Source organism: Mustela lutreola, chromosome 8, assembly GCF_030435805.1.
Source record: "Mustela lutreola isolate mMusLut2 chromosome 8, mMusLut2.pri, whole genome shotgun sequence".
NCBI lineage: Eukaryota > Metazoa > Chordata > Mammalia > Carnivora > Mustelidae > Mustela > Mustela lutreola.
In genome coordinates this window covers 104,169,163-104,185,784 of record NC_081297.1, presented here as the reverse complement: position 1 = coordinate 104,185,784, position 16,622 = coordinate 104,169,163, and the positions used below count along the sequence as shown (strand labels likewise).

The window sequence follows — 16,622 nt, the reverse complement described above, 5'->3', positions numbered from 1 at the left end:
GGGAGACCGGAAAGCAAGAGGCTCTCTGTGTATCTTGCTTACTGTAAACAGAGAGCATGAGACAGCAGGAGTCACATAACCTATGTTCTTAGTAAGAGAGAGTAAAGGAGCTATTCTGTGAAGTATTTATAATGTAGTGGAGGGATATCCCACAATGTTGAGGATTAAACCAGCAACTGAAGTCTCTCCTAGTCTCCCTAGAAGTGAGCCAAAGTGGAAAGCCGGGCCTCAGAGCATGGAGGTGTTCCCCGCTCGTAGTGTTACAGATTCAGTCAGTGAGTGTGGCCTTGGTGATGGCTCCATAGACTGAATCACTACACGATGCTGTTGTTAAGAGAATCATGACTTGTCCCTTCCAGACTCCTTCCTGTCAGTTGTATCTGCTTATAACCTGAATGCTGCCTGGGCAGGGACGGCTCCTCAGAGGACAAATGAACCTGGCTGCCTAGACTGGGAAAGACCACCCCTTATTTTCCCAGGGCTCTGGCTTGGCCTTCTTAGGAATAAATTTGGGTTGTTAAGTCTCTCAAGGGGGTAAAGGTGGTGCGTAGCCCTCAGAACCACTGCTGCTAATGACCCTGACCTCATTCAACTTAACTGGGAGTGGGAAGATCCTGGGCCAGGGGAGAACTAAGTATTTTCCCACAGAGTGATCATCGTAAGGCCCTGGGCAGATGTTATTTATACAGAAACGTGTTCTACGGGGAGGGTCATGGTCTGAAGTGACATGGCACCACCAAATGAGTAATGCCAAGAGCCCCACGTTGGCAGCCTAATGGTCTGCACTCAAGGCTGAGCCCTAAGCCAGATAGCTAAACCTCCAGATTCTTCTCTCACCCAGGAAGCTTCTAAAAATGCCAGAAAGTGACAGTGACCTTACCCCATGAATACCTCAGAGAATCTCTTATCTTTTATTTTAAGGAAATATTTTAAGGAAATATATTTATTTTACTTATTTTAAAATATATTTTAAGGAAAACTTCACTATTTTATTGTTAAAAATAGATGTCTCATGCTACATCTCTCAAGGGAAGTGATAGCCCAGGTCTGAGACCAAAGAGCTGCTTCTACTCAAGATGGATATGGGAAGCAGGAGGAGGAAACTGGACTTCTGCCACCGTAGCCCCGCAGCCCAGGGCAGAGCAGGCTATCCTCACTCCATCAGCTAAGGATTTGTTGCCCAAGAGCCCAGAGGAAGAAGACTGAGGAAGGGCCCAATATGGAAAGGGACCCTCCACCTTGCAGCCCTAAGCGCGGCTTGCGTGCCAATAAGATCGGCAAAATTGGCATCACTTCAACACTAGTTAAAAATGCAAGCTCTTGGGTCTCACCCTGTTCCTGCTGAATCAGAGCCTGCCTGGATTTTAGCAAGTTCCTCCCCTGATTCATGTGCACTTTGAAGTCAGAGAAGCACTGCCCCCATGAGCTGACAAATTACAAAATTAGTCTCCACTCAGACGTGTCTCCCTACAACTGTAATAACCCTCCGTCAATCAGTTTTCCCGCCAGCATCAAATGCAGCAGTGCAATGTACAGATCGGCCGCGGAGTGAGTCCGCAAACCTTGCCACGGACCCAGGACTTCACGGAATTAATAAACACGATCTCAGAGACCGACTCAAGTCACCCACACAAAGCAAGTAAGGGAAGGGCAGCCTGAGACCCCTGAGAAAGGGAGCTCAGCTACGAGGACCGAGGACAGGACGGGGACATTCCTTCAAAAGAGAATGATTTGAATATCAAAGAATGAAGACAGGCCCTTGGGAAAAATGAGGAGGCTCGTGACTATCTTTGCCAAAGTGACCCACTTTACGATTGTCCTCTGAAAGCGGAACATACAATTCTGTTGAGAAACCGTGCTCGCAAAGAAAAATCGCCCCTTCTTTCCATCTTCAGTCATTCTCCGAATCGCATCATTCTATTTTCATGATCACCTAAATTGTTTTCGGTGAGATAAATTGCCCTTTCCGAAGTTCTAGTTCCATTTTTTTAAGATAAACCTGATCACAGCTTGTTGTCACTCATCCACAGGACGCCAGGCACTGCTGGTATGTGGGCTTCGCCCAGGTCACCGCTGCGTATTCCTTCCTCTTTCTCCCTTAGGGGGCTTCTTTCCTGTGCCTTATGCCCAGGTGGCCCGGCTGATAGGAATTACCACACAGCTTGGCGAAGCTTTCTTGTTTCCTAGTGACAGTTTCAGGTTAATGTGAGGCCACAGAAAGGGGGGTCCCCTGTGGGGTTGTTGCTCCACAGACAGAACGATTCCTAGTTACCTTATCGACCATGAGGAAGTTCCGCAGCGTCTCTCCATTTTCACAGGTGACATCACCAACCTCTCTGACGGCCCGAGGCAGGATTTCTCGGACCTCCTGAGCAATCATCCCTAGACACAAACACTCCAACACATTTAGTCAGGAAAAGAGCTTTCTGGAGAAAAATCCTCCAAGGTCTACATCAAAATGGACCGCTGACAGCCCCCCAAGGACATCTTTGCAAGTAGATGCTTATTATCCCTTTTCAGCTTTTGCTTTGATCTATGATACATTTGAAGCAAAGGAGGAATTTTGAGCCCATAACCACTAAAGGATTAAAAGGAGGGGTGTCATTTTCTTCACTTTTCCTTGGGACTCTGGGCCGAATGTTGGGAGGAGTGGGTATATACCTTAAAATCCCTGTATAGAGACGTAAGAGTGGGGCATTAGCTTGACTTCCTCTTTTCCCGCAGGAGGATTTGCCCACCTAAATGGTCCCGGTTTCTTTAGGATTCCTGGGCTGGAGTACAAATACCACTTTGCCCCTTCTCTGACCTAGACCCGCCTACTCGGCCACCTCTCCCTCTCCCAGGTCTGCCCAACGCTGCCCCTCTTACAGTTGGAGCTGCCATCGCCCCCGAGCCCTCATCCTAGGAGCAAAATGGCTCCAGTGAAAAACAGCGTATTCAAAATATTCCACCCGTACGGTGGGTGCAGGAATAGGGATGGGAATGTCGAATACAGGTGACACAGACGTTTCTCTCACCTTTCCCATTCTGGTGAGTGTGGATCTCACAGAGGAAATCAGTGCCACAGCACACAACCACCAGATAAAGAGGGAATTAAGCTTTCAAGAGTTGACAGCACAAAATTAAAAAGGGACTTTGTGCACCTACCTGTTTGATGGGTGGCATTTATCCCCATGGAGGACGCGAATTCAGGTCTGTAGTCGTATTCCACGACCCTCATTTGGGCTATTCGTCTTAGCTGTTCATTAGTGTCAACCTAATTTAATTCAGGAAGAGCAGATTTCAGCCACTGAGATAGTTCCTGTTTAGATAGGAAATTTGAATTCTCCTTCCGAGAATGGAGATGGATGACTTTGGAGAGAAGCAGTCGCTATTCACGAGGGCAAGGGATCATTTCCCAGTGACAGACAGTGCGAACACCAAAGAAACAGGCCAACCTTGTATTTACAAATCAAAAAGGCTTAGTGAAAGTAAAAAACAAACAAATAAACAAACAAAAAAAAAAACCAAAAAACCTTTAGGAATGGATATATCCTGTATCACTGAATTCCTTTTGGACACCCTGCTGGAGAAAATTTCCTCAGGTCCCTGTAATGCCCACCCAGGAGGCCTTCTGAGATCCAGACTTTCCTCTCCTGCAGACGGCTTCTCCCCCAGACCACTCTGGGCAGGGAAGGTATATGCTCCTCTGAGTTCACTGCTCTTGTAGGTTACTAAAGGTATTCCTAACTCTCACTGCAAATTCCTCAAAACAATGTCACCTGGTCCCAGCAATATGACAATAGGGTGAATTTTTCCTAAAGCCAAATGTGTTTGATTCAAAGGATTCTCTTTTGAGTTTGTTTTTTGTTTTTTTGGTTTTTTTTTTAATGAATTCATGGTACTAGCAGAACCTACTGTTTTTTTCTTAATGACCTTATTCTCTAAGTAAAATGCTGGCAGCCCTTTTTCTTTCAGGATATAATTTTCTTTTAGGATATAACAATTACAAAACCGGTAGTCTCTTGGCAATTAAAATTATACTGCCTGGACATTCATCTCTGTGTTAGAGTAACCGAAATGCTTCGTTTCTCGTTATATGAAAACCCCTGATATGGCCCTCAACTCCTCCCTTGACCCACTCTGTTGGATGAGTGGGAAAGCTCTTCCAATATCATTAAACGCTCCCTGTCCCTCATTAGTTTGACTGATTATAAAAGGTGGTGGCTTGACACTTAACTGACTAAATGGGAAAAATTCACTTTAGGTTCTTCTTGGGAAGTATAATTTTGAATGTGCTGTTATTTCGATACCTGCTATAATCCAAAGCTTGGTTCAATTCATTACTCATTATTTTATTCAACTAACATTTACTAATCACCTTCAACATACCATGCACTACACCAAGTGTTGGCATTTTTCAAAAGTGATTGCCTTTTAAAAGTTTGTGCTCTTCTAATTGTGAGACTTGAAACCATAAAGCTCCTAAAAAAGAGCAAAGGTAGTAATTTTTCTGACATCAGCCACAGCAACATTTTTCTAGATATGTCTCCTAAGGCAAGGGAAACAGAAGCAAAAATAAACTCTTAGGACTATATCAAAATAAAAAGCTTTAGAACAGCAAAGGAAACCATCAACAAAACAAAAAGGCAAGATATTTGAAGATATTTGAAAATGATATAGATCTAATAAGGGATTAATATCCAAAATATTAAAGAAGTTATACAAATGAACACCAAAATACAAATAATCTGATTAAGAATGGGCAGAGGACCTAAAAAGACATTTTCCCAAAGAACACATATGGATAGCCAACAGACACATGAAAAGATGCTCAATGTCACTAATCAATAGGGAAATGGAAATCAAAACCAACCACAGTGGGATATCACCTTCCTAAATGGGTAGAATCAAGAAGACAAGATATAGCAAGTGTTGGTGAAAATTTGCAGTGTTGGTGGGACTCTAAAATGGTACAACCATTGTGAAAAACAGTATGAAGTTTCCTCAAGATGTTAAAAATAGAAATACCATATGACCCAATAATTCCACTACTGAGTACCCGAAGAAAATGAAAACACCAATTCACAAAGATATATGCGCCCTATATTTATTGTAGCATTATTTACAAAAGCCAAGATAAAGAAGCAACTCAAGTGTTCAAGCATAGATGAATGGATAAAGAAGAGGTAGTATAGTGAAAATGTTGCTAAATGTTGCTAAAAAGGCAGAGTCAAACCTATAAATACAGAGAACAAAGTGATGGCTGCCAGAGGGGAGGTGGGGAGGGGATGGGCAAATGGGTGAAGGGAAGTGGGAGATACAGGCTTCCAGTTAGGGAATGAAGAAGCCGTGGGAAGAAAATGTAGCACAGTCAGTGGAGCTGTAACAGCACTGGATGGTGCCTCTACTTGTGCTAGACTTAGCGTATAGAGTTGTTGAATCACTATGTTGCACACATGAAACTAATGTCACATTATGTGTTGATTGTAATCAAATAAGGAAAAAATAGGCAAAATAAAAATTAAGAAAAATTTTAAAATAAAGTAAAAATAAATAAATGGGTTTTCTGATTGTCTTGACCTTGTATCATACTTTTTCTATGGGATTTCACATTCCAAGTTTCCTAAAATTTACACTTATTAAATGAACATTTACACTTATTAAATGAACATTGTTGTCTAGACAGGAAGGCAGACTCATCATATATGATTATACTACAATGTGAGAAATGCAGAGTGATAGTGGAATTATGAAAAGAGAATTATGGCAGCTCTAAGGAGGTCCCTAAAATATTCCTAGGGGAGCGTAAAGGAAGGCTTCCTAGAAATGGTGAAGCCCCACCGAGATCTTGCCTTATTTTGGTTCTCAAACAAATTCTGCTCCTTTCACTTCTGGCCCTTGGCTTGGGGCATTTTCCCTGCCTCCAAATCTCTTCCTTTCCACTCCTACCTTCTCCCCCAACATAAACATCCCTTCACCAAGGAAGCACTTCTTGATTTCCAATACTAGAAAGGGTCCCTTTGCCTTCTGTGCTAACAGGAGCTGCTGTTTTCTTGCATAGCACTGATCAAAGTTATCACCAGGCTACTAGCTGTGTCACCTTTATTACCTGTCTTCCCTATAGGATATATACCCCATGAGGGACAAGACATATTTAGGACCATGGTTTTCTGTTCATCACCATATTACCAGTTTCTCTTATTTCTCTTTCTCTCTCTTTCTTTCTTTCTTTCTTTCTTCCTTCCTTCCTTCCTTTCTTTCTTTCTTTCCTTCTTTTTCTTTCTTTCTTCCTTTCTTTCTTTCTTTTTTAAGATTTTATTTGACAGAGAGACAGAGAAAGAGAGACTACAACCAGGGGGAGAGGGAGAGGGAGAAGTAGGCTTCCCACTGAGCAAAGAGTCCAACACGGGGCTCGATTCCAGGACCCCAGGATCATGACCTGACCCAAAGGCAGATGCTTGAAGACTGAGACATCCAGGCACCCCATATTACCAGTTTCCAGTACAATCTGTTGCATGTAGTTGATGTTCAACAAACATTTGATAAATAAATTATTTGATAAATAAGTCTAATAAAAAGGAATTTAAGATAGGAGTTAGGGAAAGAGAGACAAGGCAGGGAGAAAGGGTTAGACCAAGACAGGGATGCCAAGCAGAAAGAACTCCATGAGCGGAGTCCCAAGGGCAAAGTCCCCAGAATGATGCCTGCACATCAAGAGCAGAGGTGGGCATTACTACACTATAAGGATTAAGGCCAGAGCAGGGAAGCCCTTGCCACCATGCTGGGAAGGAGCTCTCACACCGCTAACACTGTGAGCTCCTTCATTCATTCAACAGTATTTACTTTTTAAAGAGATTTTTAAAATTTATTTATTTTTTATTTATTTACTTAAGAGAGAGAGTGCAAGGTTGGTGGCGGGGGTGGGGTGCGGAGAGCAGAGGGAGAGGGAGAGGGACAGGTCATTCAGCAAATATTTAAGGAACAGCTACTGTGTGCCTGATGTGTTATCCCAGGCACTGGAGATTCAATGAGTATTTCCTACTTGGAGTTTAAATTTTAAAAAGTTTTTTAAAAGTTCTATTTTCGAGGATAAAGCCCATAGCTCCTTCATCTCAGGACCTCTGCAGGGCCTAGCAATGTGTCTGGTGTGTAGCTACACCCAAACCCTTCAAGGAAAGAGGGAAAGCCCGGCAGGGCCTGTGCCTTCTGGGAATCCTGCTCCAGGAACCCAACGCTGATCCGCACTTCACAGCACACCCTGCTCATCAACATGTGGTGAGTAAGAAGCTAGAAGCTGAGTTCCAGGGTCTGATTCGATCTTGAGCGTGGCAGTTTGGGAACGTTTTGAGCCTGAATGCAAATGGCTGTCACTGTCTTGGGGCATCACGCCCGCGTCACACCCAAGGCTTCTCCGACGTGCCCTCAAGAACTGCACCACAGAAAAGGCATTCTTGTCTCTGGGACTCCAGTCTGTTCAGGGAGGGAGATCTCATTATCTGTCCTCTGGCCACAGCCCAGGCTCCCATGGGGAGCAGCTGGAGTACACCGCCTCACCTGACCATGGAGCAGCTGGAGTACACCGCCTCACCATGGAGCAGCTGGAGTACACCGCCTCACCTGACCATGGAGCAGCTGGAGTACACCATCTCACTGGAAGCTATGGAACTCCTGCATCCGGCTCATGGCCTCAAGGGGAGACTTCGCATGGCTGACCTTCTCCAGCTCGACGCTTTGGTCTCTACCACACGGCTGATGCGTTTGGGGAAAACATTCTCGGAGCATTTCATCTTAACTGACTTCTTTCCTGGCTTTTATTTTTGAATCGTTCGCAGCCTTGTTTTCAGCAGTCATCACAGAATTTGACTGACGCATGCAACTTTCAACTTCCTCACTTTTTTTCAGGCATTGACCTTGACGTTTTTCACGTTCCTTTGTTTCTCAGCATATTGGCTCCACCCTGATTTCGCGGTTTCTGTTGTAAGAGCTGCATTTCTTTCTACAATCCATAGTCCCATCAGGAAACACAATGTCTGCGTAAGTGAGGCTGCTCCCCACTTAGGCCGACCTCATGTTCCCAGTCCTTCCACATCACAGGTTTCCATCACATCTGCTCTATCGTCTCTCTCCTGGCTGTGTGTCCAGATGAGTGCAGAGATCTCCACCAGGGCTCTCTATGCAGCGTACTCTGTGCCTAATCCCCACAAAACAACCTCGGGTGCCCTGAGTGAGGAGGCACAGAGCCAGGGCAAAGCAGCAACTTCTGTTCATTTTCCCCGATTGCTGCCCTGGGCAACGTGTGTGGCCACTTAGTTTTGCAACAGCTCGTCCAGAAGCCAGCTCTGGTGACCATGTACCCTTAAAGGATGGGAAATTGCCTCCAGTCCTGGGCTTGTAATCAGATCAACCAAGGATCCCACTTCTCAGAATGGAATGGCTATTTTTAAAAGTTGGAAAAACTGAGTCAGGGGAAGTGAGGATGAAGTTCACCTATCTGTCAGCCCCATCGTCGTTACCATCAACTCTCTTGCCTGGAATGGTGAATAGGATTGATAAGCGTGGTGTCTCTCCCGATTGGACAGGAGACCCCAAATGTAGGGGCAACCCAACTGAGTGGAAGCTAGCGGCATGGACAGCGAAAGGATTCATCCGAAGCAGAAGAAAAGTGGTAGAAATTTACCAAACACACCACAAGGGAGTTGTAGGCAAGACAGGGAGGGACAGGCTGTCTGCCACAAGGCAGTGGGTGGGGACCATATTTAAAGGGGGAAGGTGAAGAGGTCTGGCGATGTATGGGATCTTCCCTTTTCTGGTGACTGCACCTGGTTGTAAGCAGCCCATTGGTCAGTGAGGGGCTGTGGATATTTTGAGTATTTTGAGGAAGGTCCCCTGATGGGCCTGTCCATATTCAGCCACAGGGCACTTCAGGCCCTCTCTGCATTCCATTGCTCAAAACTGTGTGGCTAAAGTGGCCACACAAGTAAGATTTCTAGAAAGCTACATTTCATAAATGTGGATAGACCTATTAAGAACAAATATATTAATAGGAAATAATTTAATAAATGACTTACATATCATTTGCATCTTATACAAGTAAATAATGGTAATATCTATCTGTACAGCTAAAGAATGCTTCATGTATGTGAGCTAAGATGTACTTTAACACAAGTGAGTTGAATATGAGCTTTCCCTGTTCACAGGAGAATCCACAGAGGCATAGAACATGTCTGTGCCAAGGTTCCTGGGCCAGTGGTTGCCAGAATCAGGACTAAAACTCTGGCCTTCCTCCAGAGTGTGGGCTTCTCTTTATCCCATCATGTTGCCACAAAGCAGGATGGAAATACAGGAATTCCACATTACAGCCCGGACTGGGGTGACACTTGACTTATGCCAGAAGGCTGCCTAGAAGAGGTTTGAGAAGTTCTAGGGAAGCTGGTTATGTTTTCTTCAAACCAAGATGTTTGGTAAGTGAATTCGGGGTGGTGGCCTGGTAGTAGCAGGTGGGGTTGTGGGGTCCTCCCGACGTGTCGTCTTCCATTTGCATTTAGATAAGACCTGGCAGGGAATTGTACAGCCCATTGCAGAATTAAGTTTGAGTTGGTGTGATCTGAAACGCAGACAGTTTATCTGTCTCTAAAAGTCAAAAGCACAATATCTAGGACTGGGATCGGGAAATGTATGTGAGAACTTTCTAGCCCTAAGAGTTCCCATCCGGCAATAGGTCACAGCTCTTCTAACATGAACCACAGCTTTGCAATCAGAATAAAAGTCTACAATTACAACCATTCTTTGGAATCCACTCAGCAAAGGAGGACATTCCTTGGCCGGTTTAGAAAAACCAGTGCACATTTGCACTGGGAAAGGAATGCAGTCTGGAAGACTGGCCAATGATTTACAGATTATGTCTCCTACTAACTAAAAAAAGACTAAGGAAAGGAGGTTCAAAAACATAATTCTGCCACAGCCTCAAACATGCTTACCGGAGAAGCAGGGTGTGTGAGACAGTGGGGACGTGGTAGAAGCAGTGAAGGAGAAACAGAATTCAGTGGCGGACGAGCTAGATCTGAGTGTTGCCTGGCTAAGGGATAAGCATCTTAATCCTAATCTCTTGGGTTTTCATAGCAGTTGTGGCTTTCCAAGATGATCCTTATCTCAATGTGTTAAAAACTATAAAAGACTTGGTAGGATCCAGCCGAGCGGCTCCGTTTCCACCTTCTAGATGAAGGCAGTGGGTTTGGGCAGAGTTGTCTTGTAGGGCCATGTTGCTGGGATGAGCCCAAAGGCATGAAGCACTTCCCGATTTCCAGGCCTGATTTCCACGAGGCGACTCCCTCTCCATAGATAGGAGAAGGTCTGGGCCTGGAGCCTTAGGTGATGGGATTGACCTAGTTGGAGGGAAGAAGGGGAGGAGGAGTTCCTCTAATGGCAGCTCAGAGAAAGACGCGCAGGTAGGGAAGACGATGGCTGCCGGGGACTCTGGGAGGAAGAGGCTGGGAGGCTCAGGAGAGATCTGGGCAGGAACTGGACTGAGACAGTGTCTGGAAGATGGACAGGGAGATGGACATCTGGAGATGGCAAAGAAAAAGGCAAGCTCCAGCAGCTGACATGCATGGTAGGAAGGGCAGTAGCCCATGGCCAGTAACTCAGAGACGTTCTGCTTGTAAAGCCCCTCCAGGCTGTCATTGCCCACCGCTCCTGTCAGGTGGGCTCCATTCTTCTGGGTAGGAAGCATGTTCCAGTCCCAGCCAGCTTCCACACTCACAACTGTTAAGCCCTGTGTTCGTCTCACACCAACGGGAGACATGTAAAGATGCCCTTTGCAAGCGTGTCAGCGTCCAGGAGCTCCCAGCTCACTTGCCTCAGGTGTCTGAGGAGGTGCCCGAGGCCAGCCCCGTGCTCACCTCCTGGATGTTCTGCTTCGCGCGGCTGTCAGAGGGATGCATAATCGTCCCCATCACCTTCATGTTGCCGCAGACGACCAGGGCTTCATCTGGGGCGTCTGTATTTATTCCCACTCGACTATGACAAATGACAGATTCTGGAACTTGTCCTCGCTGCCATAATACATCACTGTCATTTTCAAACTGCCCTGGGTTAGAGGCCTGGAAAAAATACATAAATATGTTACAATTATAGTTAGAGTAGCGGGAATAGATGATTGCTTTATTCCTCCAAGCAAAGAAGACAGAATGTTAATCTAAGTCTTTCACCTGAGAACCCTATGTTGGGTGAGATCCTGACATAGCCAAAAAATTGTGGCCCCAGGAGAGCCAGGAGGGCCCCCCCTAACTTCTCTGTTGCCCACAGGCAGGAGCTCAGAATGCCATGGTTTGGGACGTCCAGGCTCTATTGCAACTATCTTGAAATGAGAATGTGTCAGTTACAGTGGGTAGATGATAAGGAAGAAGGGAACCCAAAATGACCTTCTTTTCAGGGATAATAAGAATAATGATTTAAAACCAGAACCTTACATCAGAAGACATTCTAAGCTTAGGAAAGTCCAGATACATAAAAATAGTTTGCATTTAGCTAACCCTTTTATAACTTCAAAAAACTTTAATATTTATAATTTCATACTCAATTGACAAGCAAATAACAGTACAAGTATATTTAATACACCTCAACTATTCCCTAAACACAGATGACACAGAAGGAAGAATGACAACAGCTACATTTGTTTGAGCTAGTCCACACCCCCACTCTATGAGATCTATACCATCAGCCTCATTTTGCAGTTATCCAGAAGCCTCAGAAAAGAGCAACAAATTGCCCAAGGCCACAAAGCTCGTAAATTCTGGAGCTGGACTTATAGTTCCTTTAATCATTAAAGAAAGAGTCTAACTTTTCCTATTAGAAGTAATCCTGGCGGGGGGCACCTGGGTGGCTCAGTTGGTTAAGCATCTGCCTTCAGCTCAGATCATGATCCCAGGGTCCTGGGATTGAGCCCGGCGTCTGGCTCCTTGCTCAGCAGGGAGTCTGCTTCTCTCTCTCTCTCTCTCTCCCTCTCCCTCTGCTTGCTCTCTCTCAAATAAATAAACTAAAATAAAATGTAACCCTGACCAAATGCAGTCTTCAAAGAGAATCCAAGTGAAACTATGAAAACCAGACAAAGTTCTGGAGATTTTACTCTTTTTTTTTTTTTTAAAGATTTTATTTATTTATTTGACAGATGGAAATCACAAGTAGGCAGAGAGGCAGGCAGAGAGAGAGAGGAAGGGAACCATGCTCCCCACTGAGCAGAGTGCCCGATGCAGGGCTCGATCCCAGGACCCCAGGATCATGACCTGAGCCAAAGGCAGAGGCCTTAACCCACTGAGCCACCCAGGCGCCCCTGAAGATTTTACTCTTAACTAAAATTCTCTGCTGAAGAATTTTTCACTCTACTGGCTTCCTTCATCTCCACCTCCTGTGGCTGCTGAATATCTTTCCAAATATCTTTAAGTAAGGTTCTCTGAATCCCTCCAAATCCTCACAAAAAAATTAATTTGTTTTTAAAATTATGACCTATTGTTCTAAATCTGATTTTTCTGTGTTTGAGGTAAGCTGTCACAAATTCAGACAAACACTATAGACTGTGATCATCTAAAAGGTTAACACTCTTGCAATGTCTTCACGCTGCCTTTCTGAGTAGTGCAGGAGACATTGTGAACTCAGGACCTGAATATGCATAGATTAACTCTGGAGAATACCCAAGACACCAATAGCAATGGTTTCTTCAAGAACAGGAATCGGGCGATGTAGAAATTGGGCTGGGAAGCAGATTCACTACTTAACATACACACTCTTTGTATTGTTGGGATGTTTTTACCATAAGCATGTGCTACCCATTTCAAAATAATAATTTTTTAAAACCCACAAAGTTTATTTCTTAGCTTAGGTTCAATGAAAGAACTTTTAGGTGTCTTCAACTTTTTCACTCTTGCCTATTTGAACCCGGAACTGCTTAGAAGACTCAACCACTGACATTTGATAGACAAAAGCAGTAAAAGAATAGAAAGTAACGACTTTGAACATTGTTTTGTGTGAATTCACTTAAACAAAGTGCTTTGATACAAGGTCCCAAGAGCCCCCTCGGTAGTGAATGGCAAATTGGCTTTGACTCAAATCCTTTTATTGCAAGCAATCAACTAAATCCAAAGGTATACCATATAAATGCTGATGCATTTTGCTCTACTCTGAACATAATGAGCCACTTCAAGGAAACAAAACAGACAGTGATGGATTTTTTTTTTTCTTAATGAGCTTTGGGATAATTATTATCATAAACTTCATATCACGTTAAACAGCAGATGTAACTAGACTTACTTTTTTGGAACAGTTATAACAATCTCACATAGCTTTCATCAGATGAAAACTCAAATCCCTAAAATACATTCAAGTCATCTTGGAAAGGGCCACAGATCTGCAATTTTTTTACATGTATAGACCTATGGAGGGGTCTGTCTCATCAGTAATGGGAAATGTTATAAAGTCTCTGAACTTTTTCCCCTTCTTTGGTATCCGCAATCTTAATGGGTCAAAGCAAACTGTAATGTACTACCTCTTTCTGGAATTATGAAGTGGTGTTCCCATGTGGTCCAAGAGTGGTTCACTGATATCAAACCTCAAAATGAATTAAAATCTCTAAAATACTTTCATTATTTATCCCACAGCCCTATATACTTAGGGAAGACCAGAACAGTTTAATCTGTTATGACACAAACTGGCTGTGTGATCTTGGGGCAGTCACTTAACATTTCTGTACCAGCTTTTCTTCTTTGAAGCTTAAAAATAATAATGACTTCTTGACTATCTCATAGTGTTATGGGAACTTACTGAAACCATGTATATATGAATGCTTCTTAAAAATGAGGATGAGAGAGTCAAACTGTCCTTAACACACTGCTGTGCATAGCAACTACTGTCCAATGGACATATCTCCTTTTATTGAGCTTTACTTTACTATACTTCCCAAATAGTACTTTTTTTTTTTTTTAATAAATTGCAGGTTTGTAGCAAGACTTCATCAAGCAAGTCTGTCTGTGCCACCAACTACTGATGCCACAGCATCTGCTCATCTCATGTCTCTGCCACAAATTTGGTAATTCTCACAGTATTTCAGACTTTTTCATTATTACATTTGTTATGTAATCTGTGATCAGTGATCTTTGATGTTATCATCATAATTTGCAGAGCCACAAACCATGCCCATATAAGATGGCAGAACTTCATCGATAAATGTTCTGCGTATTAGTCTAACTATTCCACCAATGAGCCATTTCCCCACCTCTCTCTCTCCTGGGGCCTCACTATTCTTTGAGACCATCAACATTAAAATTAAGCCAATTAACAACCTTATAATGGCATCTCAGTACTGAAGTGAAAGGAAGCGACATATGTCTCTCACTTTACATCAAAGGCTGGAAAGAATGAGGCTTAGTGAGAAAGGCACGTTGAAAGCCGAGATAGGCCGAAAGCACAGCCTCTTGTGCCAGACAGCCAAGTTGTGAAGGCCAAGGACATTAAAAGTGCTTCTCCAGAGAACACACAAATGGTAGGAAAGTGACCCAGCCTTACTGCTAACATGGAGAAAGTTCGAATGGTATGGACAGAAGATCAAACCAACCACCACATTGCCTTTAGCCAGAGCCTTCTCCAGAGGAGGGCCCTCCCTCTCTTCAATTCCATGAAGCCTGAGAGGTAAGGGAACTGCAGAAGAAAAGTCTGAAACTAGCAGGGTTCATGAGGTTTAAGGAAAGATGCTATATGTATAACATGAAAGGGCAAGGTGAAGCAGCAAGGGCTGCTATAGAAGCTTCTGGAGTTATCCAGAAGCTCTAGATCAACCATGAAGGTGACTATACTAAACAACAGATTTTTTTTTTAATTATTTATTTATTTATCTATTTGAGAGAGCACAAGAGAGAGATCTGAGCCAAAATCAAGAGTTGGATGCTGGGGCGCCTGGGTGGCTCAGTGGGTTAAGCCTCTGCCTTCAGCTCAGGTCATGATCCCAGGGGCCTGGGATCGAGTCCCGCATGGGGCTCTCTGCTCAGTGGGGAGCCTGCTTCTCCTCATCTCTCTCTCTGTCTGTCTCTCTGCCTATTTGTGATCTCTCTCTCTGTCAAATAAATAAATAAAATCTTTAAAAAAAAAAAAAAAAGAGTTGGATGCTTACCTGACTGAGTCACTCGGGCACCCTAAACAAAAGATTTTTTAATGTAGATGAAATAGGGTTCTACTGGAAGAGGATGCCATCTAGAACTTTCATACCTAGAGAGAAGTTAATGCCTGGCTTCAAAGCTTCCAAGGACAGGCTGACTCTAAGTTGAAGTCAGTGTTCACAGACCATTCTGAAAAGCTTCAGGCCCTTAAGAATTTATGCTAAATCTACTCTGCCTGGGGTCTGTAAATGGAACAAAACCTAGATGATAGCATATCTGTTTATAACATGGTTTATTCCGTATTTTAAGCCCACTGTTAAGACTTACAACTCAGGAAAGATTTCTTTCCAAATATGACTGTTCAGAGCACCTGAGCAGCTCAGTCAGCTAAGCATCCAACTCTTGATTTCAGCTCAAGACATGAGCTCAGGGTCTGGAGATTGATCTCCACACTCAGCAGGGAATCTGCTTGAGATTCTATCTGTCCCTTTCCCTCAACCCCTCCTTCCCCCTGCACTCTCTTTCTTTCTCTCAAATAAATATATATATTTTTAAACTACAGATTTATTTATTTGTCAGAGAGAGAGAGAGAGAGGGAGCAACAGAGAGAAAGAGAGAGCATGAACAGGAGGAGTGGCCAGTAGAGGCAGAAGCAGGTTCTCCACTGAGCAAGGAGCCCAATGAGGGACTTGAACCCAGGACCCTGGGATCATGACTTGAGCTGAAGGCAGACGCTTAACCAACTAAGCCACCCAGGTGTCCCTCAAATAAATCTTTAAAATAAAAAAGTCTCCTGCATCTTAAAAAAAATTTATACTCACACACTCATATATAAAACTGCTCATTGATAATACACCTGGTCACCCAAGAGCTCTGATGGAGATGTACAATGAGATTAATGTTGCTTTCATGCCTGTTCACACAACATCTATTCTATGACCTGTGGATCAAGGAGTCATTTTGACTTTCAAGTCTTATTATTTAAGAAATACGTTTCATAAGGCTATAGCTGCCATCGACAGTGATTTCTCTGATGGATCTGGGCAAATTAAGCTGAAAACCTGTAAAGGATTTAGCATTCTAGATGTCATTAAGGACATTCCTGATTCATGGGAAAAGGTGGGAAAATCCACACTAATAGGAGTTTGGAAGAAGTTGATTCCAACCCTCATAGAGGACTTCGAGAGGTTCAAGGCTTTAGCAGAGGGAGGAAACTGCAGATGTGGTGGAAATAGGAAGAGAACTACCATCAGAAGTGGAGCCTGAAGATGGGACTGAATTGCTACCATCTTAAGGTAAAACTTTCATGGACGAGGACTTGTTTCTTAGGGATGGGCACAGAAAGTGGTTTCTTGAGATAGAATCTACTCCTGTTAAAAGATTCTGTGAAGACCTAGAGAGATGCACAAATTCTGAGGGAAGCTCCATTCGCTGAGTAAAGTGTAAATGGCGCCCTCTGCAGGTGCTTGGAAAAGGAAACAGCAATGAATAGTAGTAAAC

The 16,622-nt window shown here is 43.7% G+C and overlaps 1 protein-coding gene across 3 annotated transcripts in view; it reads right to left on the bottom strand.

The window, feature by feature from the left end:
- The window catches only part of MYRFL (myelin regulatory factor like), a 122,111-nt gene that overhangs the window by 37,709 nt on the left and 67,780 nt on the right, over positions 1–16,622 (bottom strand). For all 3 annotated transcript variants that reach the window (XM_059186306.1, XM_059186307.1, XM_059186308.1), the window contains 3 exons: positions 10,881–11,081; positions 3,148–3,256; positions 2,273–2,382 (listed from right to left, as the gene is read on the bottom strand). In XM_059186306.1, coding sequence (XP_059042289.1) covers positions 2,273–2,382; positions 3,148–3,256; positions 10,881–11,081 — 420 coding nt within the window. The remainder of the gene's footprint in view (positions 1–2,272; positions 2,383–3,147; positions 3,257–10,880; positions 11,082–16,622) is intronic.